Source organism: Chiloscyllium plagiosum, unplaced genomic scaffold (genome assembly GCF_037043375.1).
Source record: "Chiloscyllium plagiosum isolate Xiang-an unplaced genomic scaffold, Cpla_swu_hap1 HiC_scaffold_37, whole genome shotgun sequence".
NCBI classification, from domain to species: Eukaryota; Metazoa; Chordata; class Chondrichthyes; order Orectolobiformes; family Hemiscylliidae; genus Chiloscyllium; species Chiloscyllium plagiosum.
Window position 1 is genome coordinate 30424143 of NW_028270175.1, and position 14960 is coordinate 30439102.

Consider the following 14960-nt stretch of genomic DNA (forward strand, 5'->3'; position numbering starts at 1 on the left):
TGTTTAAAATTTCCCTGTGCAATAATCCATGACTTTGCTAGACAGCACTGGATTTACATTCATAGCCTTTTTTTGTTTATATAGTCCTCTGTTAAAGAATATATTTTGGAATTAAAAGTTAAAATGTCCATAGTACTTTGGGGTTCTGATCTGTGGTCAAGGCAACGTACATGTGATGCTTACAATGATATTGTCAGGAATAAAGAATTTAGCTCAGTGGAAAGGTCAGATAGGCTGAAAGTTGTTTTTGAAAGGGTGTGAGGAAACATTAATGTAGGTGTATGTGATAATCAGGTGCCTAAAGAAAGTAACTAAGAAGGCCCTATTTCCTTTAGCAGAAAGATCAATAAATATGGGGTATACATTTAAAGAAATGGGCAGAAAGACTAGTGGGAAGTTGAGGAGAAATTATTTTCATCCAGAGGGTCTGCATCAAGGCTGAAACCTCATCACATTTAAAATACTCAAATATGCTCTTGATGTCCTAAACCCATTAGGGGGACAAATAATTAAACTGGATAGCTTCTTTTCAACCAGTGCAGACAGGATGATGGCCATTGGCATGCTAAGATATTGCATAAAGTCATATACCTTGATCCCCAAAAACATATTTTTACAACTCTTCAAAAATCCTAAATTTTCCTTCCATGTGGAGAAAGATATTATGCAGGATTGCTCCAAAGTATAAATCACCTTAATATACCTGATGTCCAAATCAAATGCCATTTATCTGGCTACTCATCATTAGGTTCTAATGAGAGCAACTTTGATAGAAAGATGCATCTCCTATGGGATGATTTCCCACCAGAGCGGTCAATGAGTTTCATGTAATTTGGAGCCTCATCACTCCAACAAGCTCCCTTCTTGCAGTGAATCTCCCTCATAGCTGAATGCTGGAAATCACAATGAGTAGAGAGGCTGCTAAACAATATCGATCTGTCTATAGTCCAACCAGGAAGAAAAAACCTTTAATTATGTTATTTTATTTTGGTATTCTCTCTTGAAATCTCTACACCACCTTCCTCTCCTTTAAAAGATTTCTCAAAACACATCTCTATATCTAAACTCCTCCTCATCCCTTCCTTCATAGGGTTCAGCATCTATTTCCTTATATTTAGTTGTGAATTATCTTGGGACAGTTTGTGCATTTGGGGTGGCACGGTAGCTCAGTGGTTAGCACTGCTACCTAATAGTGCTCGGGACCTGGGTTCAATCCCTGGCTTGGGCACCTGTCTGTGTGGAGTCTGCATATTCTTCCTGTTTTCTCTGGGTTTCCTCCCACAATCCAAAGTTGCTAAGTTGCCCATACTGTTAGGTGCATTAGTCAGGGGTAAATGTAAGAGATTGGGTCTGGGTCGGTTACTTGCTGGAGGATTGGTGTGGACTTGTTGGGCTGAAGGGCCTATGTCCGTACTGTAGGGAATCTAATCTCATGAAAGATGCTACATAAATGCAAGCTATTGTATAAGTACATGCAATGTAAGGGGCAGCATGGTGGCTCAGTGGTTAGCACTGCTGCCTCACAGTGCCAGGGACCCAGGTTCAATTCCCACCTGTGTGGAGTTTGCACATTGTCTCCGAGTCTGTGTGGGTTTCCTCTCACAATCCAAAGATGTGCAGGTTAGATGAATTGGCCATGTGAAATTGCCCATAGTGTTAGGTGCATTACTCAGGGATAAATGTAGGGCGATAGGTCTGGGTGGGTTGCTCTTCGGAGGGTCGGTGTGGACTTGTTGGGCCGAAGGGCCTGCTTCCATACTGTAGGTAATCTAATCAAAGGTTTGTTAAAACTCCTATCTTTGCTCCACTTGCAGCTCAAGATTGAAAACTCTATTTTCCTTGTACCTGGTGCACACTTCATATCTCCCACCAAGTCTCAATGCAAATATAATTAAAACAAAAAGATTATTTACTGTCAACCGAAATAAAAGTAACGTAATCAGGATTCAAGTTATGAAAATTATGTTTAAAGGCAGACTCCCAGCCAGCAGATGTCAATGTCTGAGGAGTTTTCAGGATTTTCCTTTGTAAAAACTGCTTTTCCTTCCTGAGATGTGTGTTCATGACTGATTGTGAATAGAGAGCTGTCACATCATGTCACAGACACAGGGGCAGATTTACATTTTAACCTAACGGCGGGTGGGCTGGAATATGTACAAAAAAAGAGACCCGAGCAGAAAAATAACCCGACCTCCCTCCCCATAACACATCTCCAACAACCACATCATTTCTTCCCAATTAAACGAATCCAGGTACTTAAAGTTGATCTGAGAACGGGACAGAAAGGAGGAAGAAGGGGGGAAAGAATAAAAAGCAACGCAGTTTTGTGGCATGGTTTGGAGAAGGAAGGGAAAGGCGGAAGTTTGATGCTTTAATTATTTAGAATATATATAAATATATATAGATAAAAGAGGCAGACAGATGTGAGGCGGGTCCACGTGGTTTGTTTCAGACACAGATCTATTGTTCAGATCAATAAAAAGGCAGAGTCAGAGAGAGAGATAGAGAGAGGGGGAAAGGGGGAAGAAAGAAAGGAGATAAACCTAAAGGGTTTAAAACCTGGCAGGAGGGGAAAAAAAAACATACGATTGAGTGACTTTTCATCAAGTTGAGCGGATATTTAATCACTTGAAGCGGCGATTTAAAGGAGAGGAAATAATTTGGCGATCTTCTTACTTACATAAAAATTGGGGATTTCCTTTTTTTTCCCTCCCTCTCCCCCCCCATCCTGTCGTTGCCTGAGACAAGATGCCTCGCAAGAAGGTGGACAAAAAGAAAACGAAAGGTGGAAGGAAAAGGGAGAGAGACTTCAGCGATGAAGAGGAGCTGGAGCTGGAGCATCCCGGCAAGAAGATGGGCAAGCCCGTCCTTCAGACCGTCAATGAGCCGGAGGAGACCAAGGAAAAAATAGTAAGAAAGCTCGGGGCTTTGTGGCGGGGACGGGATGGTGGGCAACTTCTCCCATCCTCACTTCTCTCTCTCTCTCTTTAAAAATTCTCTTTTTAAACCAATCCCTCGACCTATTCTAATCCTTCAAACAAAGCCCCCCCCCCCCTTTTATTTTCCTTTTTTTTACCCCACACAAATTTAAAACTTAATGCCCGGGAAGAGGTTTCTCACAAAAAAAAGTCTCCATTTCCCCCTTCTGAAAAGTTTGGTTTTTTTTGGAAGAAATTTCCTCAACCTTTTGTAAAACTTTGAAGTACAACTTTTTTAAAAAAAAACTTTTTTCATTTAATACTGTTTCGATGCGCGAACAAAGAAGCCAGGCCCCGCACAGTGACTCCTTTCCTTAATTGTTTATCTTTTGCGGGGGGCGGGGGGAATATTTTAAAACAAGCGACAGAGGAGCCGGTTTTATATTTCCCCCCCCCCATTCAGGGGCCTGGAGTTTGTTTGTTTATTCCCCTCTCGCTGCTTTTTTTTGTAATTTTTAAAAGGAAGGATCGGAGGGATTTAAATTATTTCCACCCACTCAGCAGACTTTGATTTTTAAAAAAAAATTAAGTACGAAAAACACTTCTGATTTTATTAACGATTTTGTTTTCAAAAAAGAATATATGTTTTGTGAGGAGGGTTTTGTTTGTTTTTGTGCGCGAGGGAGAGCCACGGCCCAGGCAGGCTCCATCGAATGGCAGAGACGGACGGCGGGCCTGCGGGAGCAATCATTTTAGATAATGGAGAGTTTGTACAAGTCTACACTCTTCTCCCTTTTTTTGGTGTTTCGGTGGGGGCGAGGGGCTTTTTTTTTTGTGCGTGTGGTTGGTTGGTTGGGGGGGGGTGGTGCGGCTGAGAGTCGGCCCCAGGGAGCGAGGCTCCGGTCTCGGCCGGGACTCGGGCTTCTGCCCCCGGACTAGGCCGCACGCTGAGCCCGTCTCCTCCTTGGAGGCACCCCTCCCGACCTCAGCCTCTTCCCCACCCCCGGCACCGAGGGGGAGGGAAAAACAATTACATTTATCACCGACATGTTTGCAATTCAAACTTCATTATTTTCCCTAAAAAAAAATCAAACTTCTCCCCTTAGTCACTTTCCTTTTTTTTACCTTTTTAATTTTTTTCTAAAATCGGATGTCGCAGTGAGGAGGTTTATTTGATTAACTTTTTTCTTTTTTTTAATTTAAATTTTTTTTTCGTCAGTTTCCGCTGCTCCAATTTCCCGCCATTTCGCGGGCGGCGGGGGCCGGTCACTGCGCATGCTCTGGCGTCGCCTGTCAATCATCCCGAAATCCCAGGCAGTAGACCAGAGGTGCAAACTGGAGGTAGCTCTGGTGGGGTGGGAGGGAGAATTGTTGGGAAAAATACCCCTCACTTGGAATGCATACACTTTGCAACGTTTTAAAGAATGATGAGAAAAGTTGAAGTCTCCCAGAGCTCGTGGTTGAACTTTAACCCGAGGTGCTTGTAAATATTTCACAAGTGATATTGCCTGTGGTCCTTTGTGCACGCTGTAGAATTGCCTCTCTTTATTGCTAATAATACTGCTCACAATGATTCATGAATGTACATAACACTGTATCAGTACTAGGTACGAGAAGAGACATGACATCAGTACTGTCTTTTTGTAAGCATGACTGGTTAAATATACATTTTTCCATACGATGATTTGACAGCAGAGAGAAGTGGGGTAAGACTAGCCTCCAGGAGGAAGGTGAAACTAGGAAGGTATGAAGCTCTAGTTCTGAGGCTCTGCCAAGCTGTAATTTAAAACCTGAGGTAGTATAATGGTTTTCTGTATTTCAACACAGTGTAACGTAGAGAACTGAACTCAGCGGTTTGGGGGATTCTTTATCTCAGTTGGCTGGACATCTGATTTCCGATGCAGTATGAAGTCAACAGCATGGGTTCGATTCCGCACCAGTGGAGATGGCTTCTTTTCAGCCTCTCCACTCAGATGAGGTGGAGTGACCTTCAAGTTAAACCACCACCAGTTGTTTCTCTGAGAGCAGCCTTATGGTCTTCTGGGAATATGGTGCTTTTATGGTTCTGGAGAAGAGGAATGTTGTGATGAAAGGTGTATGTTTTGGGATCGGGATTTCAAAATAGTGGCAGATGAATGTAGCAAAAGTGAGGACTGCAGATGCTGGAAACCAGAGTTTAGATTAGAGTGGTGGTGGAAAAGCACAGCAGGTCAGGCAGCATCCGAGGAGCAGGATGAATGTGAGTCAGTTCTGTGAAGGTAATTTATTTTTATATCGGGACAAAAAGTAATTTGGATATTGATTCAAGCACCTCAATTCCAAAAAGGCGTTCAAATGCCTAGGAGATTCCAAATAGTGTTAATGGATGAATATGTTTATACTGTTGAGATTATGACCTGAGAGTCTAAATGGATCAGAAAGCTACTCTCATTAATTTTGATGTCAGAACAGAAGGTTCAAGCTTTCAGTTCAGTAGAGCCAGGATTCAATTCAGTTTCTTAGTAAAAAAAAAAAAATTGAAACCCTTCAGGGAAGTCAGTAATCTCAGCTGAAAGGGCTTCTATTCTGGAGTATCCAAGCTGGGAGAGCTTGATTCAGTGCCTTTTAAGTTCTTCAGACTCAAAGGGAAGTGAATATTTTACTAGGATTGAATGTTCGTAACGGCTTGGGTTGGGAAATGGGTTGAAACTTTTGTTTTGATCATTTATTACGTAACATTCACTGTACATGTGTATCTAACTAACAACTGCAAAAATTAAACATGTGATTTATAAACCCACGTTTCATTTTAGGATTTGATTTGTCAGTTTTATCATTTTACTGGGATCATAACAACACAGACGTTTTACTCTTTAGAGCTGAGAAAGGTTTAAAAGTAATGAAGCAAATCTGGGAGGGAAACAGGTTTTTCGTTGCATAGCCTTGAGCTCTGCATAATTTTTGTATATTTGTTTGCTAAAAGCATAGAATTAAAATGTATCGTATTTTCCAAAGCAGTTGTGTTGTGCATTCTTTTTGATGATTGAATATACTTTTCCCTTGAGAGTTAACAGCAGTGTTTGGCAGAAGGATGGCATAATTAAACATCTGCCCTTGTTCAGTATCTTTGACCAACAATTGGGCAAAAACATTGAAATTGTCATATGCCCCTTTGGATCTGATCTCAAAATTCTGAGGAAGCAGCTTCCTCTGCTTCCAATGGAGCTACAAAATGGCCTCTCTTGCAGGACCATGATCCTGGACTGCTGTTGTACAGTTCAAGCTTAATTTTGTAATTTGTAAAATGGGACAAACTTTATCAGTGGAGACTTGACTGTTTGTGATGTTACAGTGCTCAGTCCTTCTGGTCCTGGAATCCCAACAGCTACAAAAGTTATAAAAACTCACTGTACTCTTGTTCTGTATTCCTCCAACTTTCTTCATTCTGGATGCAGTAATTGCTTCTGGTACCTCCTTATTAATGTTAGTGAATGTCAGGAGGATTTGAACCTGATTACTGTGTTCGCACAAATCAATGCAGTCTTCATATGGACGTACATGGAATAGTGTAGGTTAGATGGACTTCAGATTGTTATGACAGGTCGGCACAACATCGAGGGCCGAAGGGCCTGTACTGCGCTGTAATGTTCTATGTTCATATTCACGAATCTGCATTGGAACTAGAGGTTTTTATTGTTTTGTATAGGATAATGAGTGGATTTTACTTGTTAGGTTGACTATAAACACCCTTTTATTTGTTCACTTAATTTTTGGAATGTGTACATTTTTAAATATGGCTAAGCCCTGCACATCCAAAAAGCTCTCCTTGCAAGGTGGAAAACAAATAGTGAGTAGTGCAGTGCAATTGTTTCTATACATCTGTACATCAATTGCCTTCAACATTGTTCTTTTTTAAGTTTATTACAGTTCTTTCATAAAAATCCAACAATTTTCATTACTTAAAGCTGCCTATCATGTGCTTTACCAACTTCTACCAACTTTTTTTTTGATGTTGAGTATATCAAAATCCTTCAACATTCAAACTTTGCACTTCATCCTGGGATGATAATTGTTCTATTGCTCTTAACGATATAGCCACAGAAACAAAGGTGCTTCGTGAAAGACGTTTAGTCATCATGAACTTTTTTTGTGGGTAAGTTTTAAACTAGTTGCTTTTATAGGAAAAGATAAATACTTGTCAAACTGCAACGGTTGCGAGCCAAGGTGAGATTTGTGTCGGATTTGAGGTTGGTCCTCTTTGATTATCCTGCGAGTGAAGGATATGAGCAGTTGTGCCAGAGCCTCGAGGGTAATGAGCACAATCTGAAAAACCTCAAGTTTTCAGTGTTGTTTGGTGTATTTGGTAAAGATCTGAGATGTATCTGTAGAGCATCTCTGCAGGTTGAAATTAGTGTATGATTTTATGGTGTAAAATCCAGCAGGGTCTTGATTGAAATTTCCAATCTTGGAGATGGCAGAAGCAGATAGTCATAGAGGTGTACAGCACAAAAACAGACCCATTGGTCCAACTCGTCCACACCAACCAGATAGCCTAAGTTTAATCTAGTCCCGTTTGCCAGCAATTGACTCATATCCCTCTCAAACCTTCCTTTTCAGATGCCTTTTAAATGTTGTTGTAATTGTACCACCCTCCACCACTTCCCCGGTAGCTCATTCCATACACGCACCACCCTTTGTGGAAAAAGTTGCCCCTTTTAATCTTTTCCCTCTCACCCTAAACCTATCCCCCCTCGTTCTCGATTTCCCCCCTCCCCAAACCAGGGAAAAGACCTTATCCATTTACCCTATCCATGCCCCTCATGATTTTATAAACTTGTATGAGGTCCCCCTCGCCTCTGCTCTGGGGAAAACCGTCCCACCCTATTCAGCCTCTCCCTATAACTCAAACCATACAACCCTGGCAAAATCCTTGTAAATCTTTTCTGAACCCTTTCAAGTTTCACAACATCCATCCTATAGAAGGGAGGCCAGAATTGTGCACAATATTCCATAAGCGGCCTGGATGAAGTGGGCCAACTTTCCAGATTTCCAGCAAGTCAAGAATCTTCTGTACATCTTGGCAGCAAGATGATGCAATGGTGTGGCACAGCCTAACCATGAGAACTGAAGGAGAGTGTGCATGTGACAATCCAATCAAATGACCTGTTGCTGGGGGAATAGACCAAGAAAAGACATTTAAAAGGCATCTGAATGGGTATATGAATAGGAAGAGTTTAGAGGGATATGGACCAAGTGCTGGCAAATGGGACTAGATTAATCAGGATATCTGGTCATGGACGGGTTGGACCAAAGGGCCTGTTTCTATGTTTGAAGAACCTCTTCTGCAGGCCTGCCTCCAAGGTATTGCACCAAGCTTCCATACCCAAAGAGATGAAGGCCACTTACTGAAGCTTCAAAGCCAATCTGATAAACAACCCCACTCCATATACTTTCGGTCTATCCTACTGGGCCTGGATTCTCTGCACTCTCAAAGAATAAGAAGTGATCTTATTGAAACTTCTGAAATACTTAGTCAGACTAGATGCACGTAGTATTTTCCATGCTTGGTGAGTCAAAATGGGGTGAAGGTGTGCACAAGGATGCCACTTGGGTACAAACTGATTGATGTTTTGCTCTAAGAATTCTCTGCTACAGATGACTGTAGAAGCTCAGTCTTTGAGAATATTTGGGAAGCAATGGATGTGTTTCTGATTTACTAGTAGCATACGGGGGATAATGTGGGTAAAAGGTATTGAAGTGTTTGATCAGCCATGATCGTATTGCATGGTAAGCATGGAAGATCTGAATGTCGTTTACTGTGCCTACACCACTGACTTGCTCTTTCTTTGTACGTGACTCTGTTGCATATCCATCTGCAAGTATGATGTGGTCTGTATCCTTTCATGCAAATCATGCAGTAGTCTTGCTGGCTGGGTGGAGTGGGTTAATGTGGCAAAGGAAGGACTAAGTTAAAAGAGCTGTTTTTAATACTCGTGAATTTTATTTGATTTTATAACTGGATGAAGACTGTTAATGATGAGCCATGTAATTCCATCCTGTCACAACATATTGCCAAGTGATTTCTGATTTAGAAATCCAAAATTAAATCAAATATCACTTAAGAATATGCAATTTTTGAACACGGTCCCTTCCATTGATGTCACAATGCTTTTGTGAAAAAATACATTTTGCATATAGGGGCTTATGTATCGAATAGATGACAGACTGGTTGAACCTAACTTTGTACATCTAGCTACTGGTCTCAGGAGATTTGAGAACCAGCTAGAAATGGAAAGGCCCATTGAAGAGTTGTAGTCCTTTGATTCCCCAGTAACATTATCTAAACAGATCAGACTGTTAGAAAATGGCGATACTCAGTATTATTGGTTTTTTTTGTTTTGAAAGAGTTACAATGCAACATACAGACCTCTCTTCATCTTGCCATTTTGATCACTCCTAGATAGGTGACAATAAAACCTGATGCCTTGAGACATGTCTTTGTGTCTTAGTCTTTGGGAGCTAACCATGGGAGCATTGACTCATGGAAGGCTTTTATTACCATTTTGAAGCAGATGCTGAAAATAAACCCGTGGAAATGGCCCATTCCATAATTTGGACGTTTCTTTTGATGGGGCTGTTTTGGAAGTTTTTTTTTACATGAGCTTGTTGCAAAGGTTTTGATCTGTGATGAAGTTTTCTAATATACGCTGCAAGTCTATGAATTCAATGTACTTTTGATCTCTCTAAACTTGGGTTTGTCTATCCGCCTTAGTATGTAGACTGTGGTTTGCTGATTGTCTCAAACAAGAGCAACTTAGCCTTCTGATTTATCAAAATGTCATCAAAAAGTATCCAAACAAGATGCTGAAAACACTTTGTAGATTGGTTTGGCAATTTCCTCAGATTTTTAATTTCTAGCTTTCTTCTGTATAACAAGTAGCAGTATTGAAATAGAGGAACCTCGATTATCTGAACAAGTTGGGCAGGCACTATTTTGTTCGGATAATTGATTATTCAGTTAATTGATTCAATGCCTTTCCTGGGGCTCAGTTTTCTGAAGCTTCCTTTTTTTTTTCCTTGCTCTGCCTGCCTTGCTCCCCCTCTCTGTCTCAGGGTTTGTATTTGAGTAGAGACACACTTGTATGTAAGGAACCTGCAGCATTGCTGAAGTCTCTCGCACTGCTTCCCTCCCCCCCCCCCCCCCCCCCCCCCCCGCAGTGCCCCTCCCCCCGCAATCAGGTCAGTGGGATTGACAGAGCTTGCACTTGCTAAGTCTGTTCCCTGTTCAGGAAACTAGGCAGCAACACACCGCGTGCAAGCCACTACCCCCAAGTCCACCCACCCTCATGACACCCCCCCCCCCCCCCCCCCATGCACGTGCACACACTCTCCCTCAGGGAGAGGGAAAGTGCACATGCACGCACGTTTATTTTTAATCCTTGTTAACAAAAGACTTTATCAGTGTTGAAACGCCTCTTGTGATGTCATGTTTCTGTTGGGACCATGAGATAATCTTCGGATAATTGATATTCAGATAATCAAGGTTCCTCCGTCAAGACAAAATGCTAGAATAACTCACCACGAGTAGCTGTATCTGTGTAGAGAGAAGCAAGGTTAAAGTTTTGTGATCTTTCTTCTTTTGTTTCCATAGACCAGCTGAGTATTTCTAGTGTTTGTTTTTATTTCCAAATTCCAGGCTCTGCGATATTCAACTAGTGATACTAGGTGAGAGGATGCCTATACGGAACACAAGAAGCAGCATAGACCAGTTGATTTAAAAGACCTGATTTAATGTTGTAAATTGTGAAAAGAAAAGTTCTGCTGTCTTCAAGATTTCTGTGTGTGTGTGTGTGTGTGTTGGATTTCTGGTGTGGGGGTGCGCAGAGTTGTTATCAACATTGTTTCTATTAAAGGTGCTGCATCTAATATACAGAGGAGCCTCGATTACCCGAATGACTTGGGTGGGGAGATTTTGTTCGGATTATCAAATGCCAGATATCACATTTTAGCCAAGCATTGGGACTTTGTGATCTTGTCCCAATAATCCAAAATTCAGATAATTGAATGCTAGATTCTTTGCTGAATCTGCAGAGGTTCCTCAATACTGATGTAAATAGACTAGGAAGCTATTGTGTACTTCCAATGTATGTCCACCACAAATGTGTTTTTTTTTAAGTTTAAAGCCCAGCACCTCAAATTTTTATATGAAGGAATATGGGAAATGATTGTTTTGTTTCTGCTGCCATTCAGTTGAATCGTACAGGCTGTTCTCTTGCACATCTTCCACCCTAAGTTTTTCTCTCTTTAATGCTTTCGCACAGAAACTAGAAGGATCCAAGTGCAAAGGTCAGCTTCTCATCTGTGGAGCCACAAACTGGGATTTGATTGGTCGTAAAGAAGTTCCTAAGCAACAAGGTAGGCTATGATGTTTCCTAAAGTGTAGCTGTGTCTCTGTCCTTGAGTGTAGACAGAAGGTCCAGCTATCAGTGTTTTTGGGCTTTTAGAATTCAAAAGCTGGTGAAGGTGTGCACACTTGTGGGTGAATTGTCTGCTACCTCACGCTGAGGAGCATGTAAGTAAAATGTTGCACATTGTGCAATCTTGTTGTTTTGAGAAGCTGAGGAGGAAACCAGCACACGGCTCTGAGAAAGGCAATCAAAGAAGAACTCATCCAAGAGCAATAAAATAACTGCAACCCAATTCCCCATGAGCAAACAGTCTTGCAGCTTGCCTTCCCTCTGTTACTGACTATCACAGGATCGAGCCACAATGCAGAAATCAAAGCCAGCACAATATCAATGTTACAGACCAAATTCATAAATGAAAGCATGACATATTGCACTGATAATTCAATAATAGCTTTTGTGCATTACTTTGCCTGTCTTCTGTGTATCACTGGTGATCTGAATGCTCCTATGGCTTTGAAGGCAATCCCAAAAAGTCTGGCTTTGGAGTGCACGACAGTGCATGGGTCTAAATCTGATGGATAACTGCCTGTGTACCACCCAGAATCCAATTCCGCTATCGTAGTAACCTGTTGGAGAACAGGGACAGGATTGGCAGTTGCAGGTCCCAGGGTTTAAATGTTTTAGTAGGGTCAGAGGTGGGGGTAAAAGAGGGGGAGGTGTGGCATTGCTTGTCAAAGATAGTATTACAGCTGTGGAAAGGACGATGGATGAAGACTCACCATCTGAGGTAGTTTGGGCTGAGGTTAGGAATAGGAAAGGTGAGCTCACCCTGTTAGGAGTTTTTTACAGGCCTCCTAATAGTCCTAGAAACGTAAGAAGAAAGGTTTGCGAGGATGATTCAAGAGAAGAATGAAAGTAATAGGGTGGTTGTTATGGGGGACTTTAACTTTCCTGATATTGATTGGGAAAGCTATAGCTCAAGTTCGTTAGATGGGTCAGTGTTTGTTCAATGTGTGCAGGAGGGTTTCCTGACACAATATGTAGATGGGCCAACAAGAGGTGAGGCCATACTGGATTTGGTTCTGGGTAATGAACCAGGCCAGGTGTTAGAATTAGAGGTAGGTGAGCACTTTGGGGACAGTGACCACAATTTGGTGAGTTTTACTCTAGTGATGGAGAGGGATAAGTGTGCACTACAGGGCAAGAGTTATAGCTGGGGGCAGGGAAATTATGATGCGGTGAGGCATGACTTAGGATGTGTGGCTTGGAAAAGTAAGCTTCAAGGCAAGGGCGTAATTGATATGCGGAGCTTGTTCAAGGAGCAACTATTGAGCGTCCTTGATAAGTATGTACCCGTCAGGCAGGGAGGAAAGGGTCGAGTGAGGGAGCCGTGGTTTAATAAGGAATTGGAATCCCTTGTTAAATGGAAGAGGGCGGCCTATGTAAAGATGAGGCGTGAAGGTTCAATTGGGGCGATTGAGAGTTATAAGGTAGCCAGGAAGGACCTGAAGAGAGAGCTAAGAGCAGCAAGGAGGGGACATGAAAAGTCCTTAGTTGGTAGGACTAGGGAAAACCCTAAGGCTTTCTATAGGTATGTCAGGAATAAAAGAATGACTAGGGTAGGAATAGGTCCAGTCAAGGATAGTAGTGGGAAGTTGCGTGTGGAGGCTGAGGAGATTGGGGAGACAATGAATACTTTTCGTCAGTATTCAATCAGGAACAGGACATTGTTGTCAATGTGAATACTGAGTCACAATTAAGTAGAATGGATGGCTTTGAGGTATGTAGAGAAGAGGTGTTGGAAATTCTGGAAAGGGTGAAAATAGATAAGTCCCCTGAGCCTGATGGCATTTATCCTAGGATTCTCTGGGAAGCAAGGGAGGAGATTGCATAGCCATTGGCCTTGATTTTTATGTCCTCGTTGTCTACAGGAGTAGTGCCAGAAGATTGGAGGCTAGCAAATGTGGATCCCTTGTTCAAGAAGGGGAGTAGGGATAACCCTAGTAACTATAGGCTGGTGAGTCTCACTTCTGTTGTGGGCAAAATCTTAGAGAGAATTGTAAGGGATAAGATTTATGAACATCTGGATAGGAATAATGTGATCAAGGATAGTCAGCATGGTTTTGTGAAGGGCAGGTCGTGCCTCACAAACCTTATTGAATTCTTTGAGAAGGTGACTAAGGAGGTGGACGAGGGGAAAGCGGTAGATGTGGTGTATATGGATTTTAGTAAGGCGTTTGATAAGGTTCCCCATGGTAGACTACTGAAAAAAAATACGGAGGTATGGCATTGAGGGTGAGTTGGAGGTTTGGATTAGGAGTTGGCTGGCTGGAAGAAGACAGAGGGTAGTAGTTGATGGCAAAGGTTCATCTTGGAGTGCCGTCACTAGCGGTGTTCCGCAAGGATCTGTTTTGGGACCATTGCTGTTTGTCATTTTTATAAATGACCTGGAGGAGGAGTTAGAAGGTTGGGTGAGCAAGTTTGCGGATGATACGAAAGTCTGAGGAGTTGTAGACAGTGAGGAAGGATGTGGCAGGTTACAGCGGGATATAGATAAGCTGCAGAACTGGGCAGAAAGGTGGCAAATGGAGTTTAATGTAGCTAAGTGTGAGGTGATTCACTTTGGTAAGAGTAACAAAAAGATGGGGTACTGTTACACAGATCTTTGAAAGTTGCCACCCAGGTAAATAGTGCGGTGAAGAAGGCATATGGCGTACTGGCTTTTATTGGTAGAGGAATTGCGTTCCGGAGTACTGAGGTCATGTTGCAGTTGTATAAGACTCTGGTGCGGCCGCATCTGGAGTATTGTGTGCAGTTTTGGTCGCCATACTATAGGAAGGATGTGGAGGCACTGGAACGGGTGCAGAGGAGGTTTACCAGGATGTTGCCTGGTATGGTAGAAAGATCGTATGAGGAAAGGCTGAGGCACTTGGGGTTGTTTTCATTGGAGAAAAGATGGTTTAGGGGTGACTTGATAGAGGTGTACAAGATGATTAGGGGTGACTTGATAGGGTCGACAGTGAGAATCTTTTTCCACGTACGGAGTCAGCTATTACAAGGGGGCATAGCTTTAAATTAAGGGGGTGTAGGTATAGGACAGATGTTAGGGGTAGGTTCTTTACTCAGCGAGTCGTGATTTCATGGAATGCCCTGCCAGTAGCAGTGGTGAACTCTCCCTCATTATGGGCATTTAAGCGGGCATTGGATAGGCATATGGGGGATAGTGGGCTAGTGTAGGTTAGGTGGGCTTGGATCAGCACAACATCGAGGGCCGAAGGGCCTGTACTGCGCTGTATTCTTCTATGTTCTATGTTCTAGATACCTGAATTGATATGACGTCCAGCACGCCTGTTTGTATAGTATTCCCCAACCATTATAACAGCGGTCTGAGCTGGCATGCTAGTCAGATGCTCCATAAAAGCCATAATGTGGAGGTGACGGTGTTGTACAAAGTAAGAAGTCACATGACACCAGGTTATAATCCAACACATCAGACTTCACCTGATGAGGGAGCAGCGCTTTGAAAGCTTGTGAATTCAAATAAACCTGTTGAACTATAACCTGGTATCACGTGACTTCTATTTTGACTTAAAAGCCATTGGCTATTCCCTTTTATTATGGGGATTTGGAAATGCAGAATCACTAGTCCCTCTTC

The 14960-nt window shown here is 42.3% G+C and overlaps 1 protein-coding gene across 3 annotated transcripts in view; it reads left to right on the plus strand.

The window, feature by feature from the left end:
- Positions 1 to 2093: 2093 nt before the first annotated feature.
- rcc2 (regulator of chromosome condensation 2) overlaps positions 2094 to 14960 on the plus strand; it is a 35544-nt gene continuing 22677 nt past the window's right edge. For 2 of the 3 annotated variants that reach the window (XM_043675634.2, XM_087980559.1), the window contains exons 1-3: positions 2094 to 2252; positions 2749 to 2910; positions 11219 to 11312. In XM_043675634.2, coding sequence (XP_043531569.1) covers positions 2749 to 2910; positions 11219 to 11312 — 256 coding nt within the window. In that variant the 5' untranslated portion in view covers positions 2094 to 2252. Of the gene's footprint in view, positions 2253 to 2343; positions 2911 to 11218; positions 11313 to 14960 lie in introns of those variants that run through there. The other variant, XM_043675633.2, reaches the window with a different exon arrangement.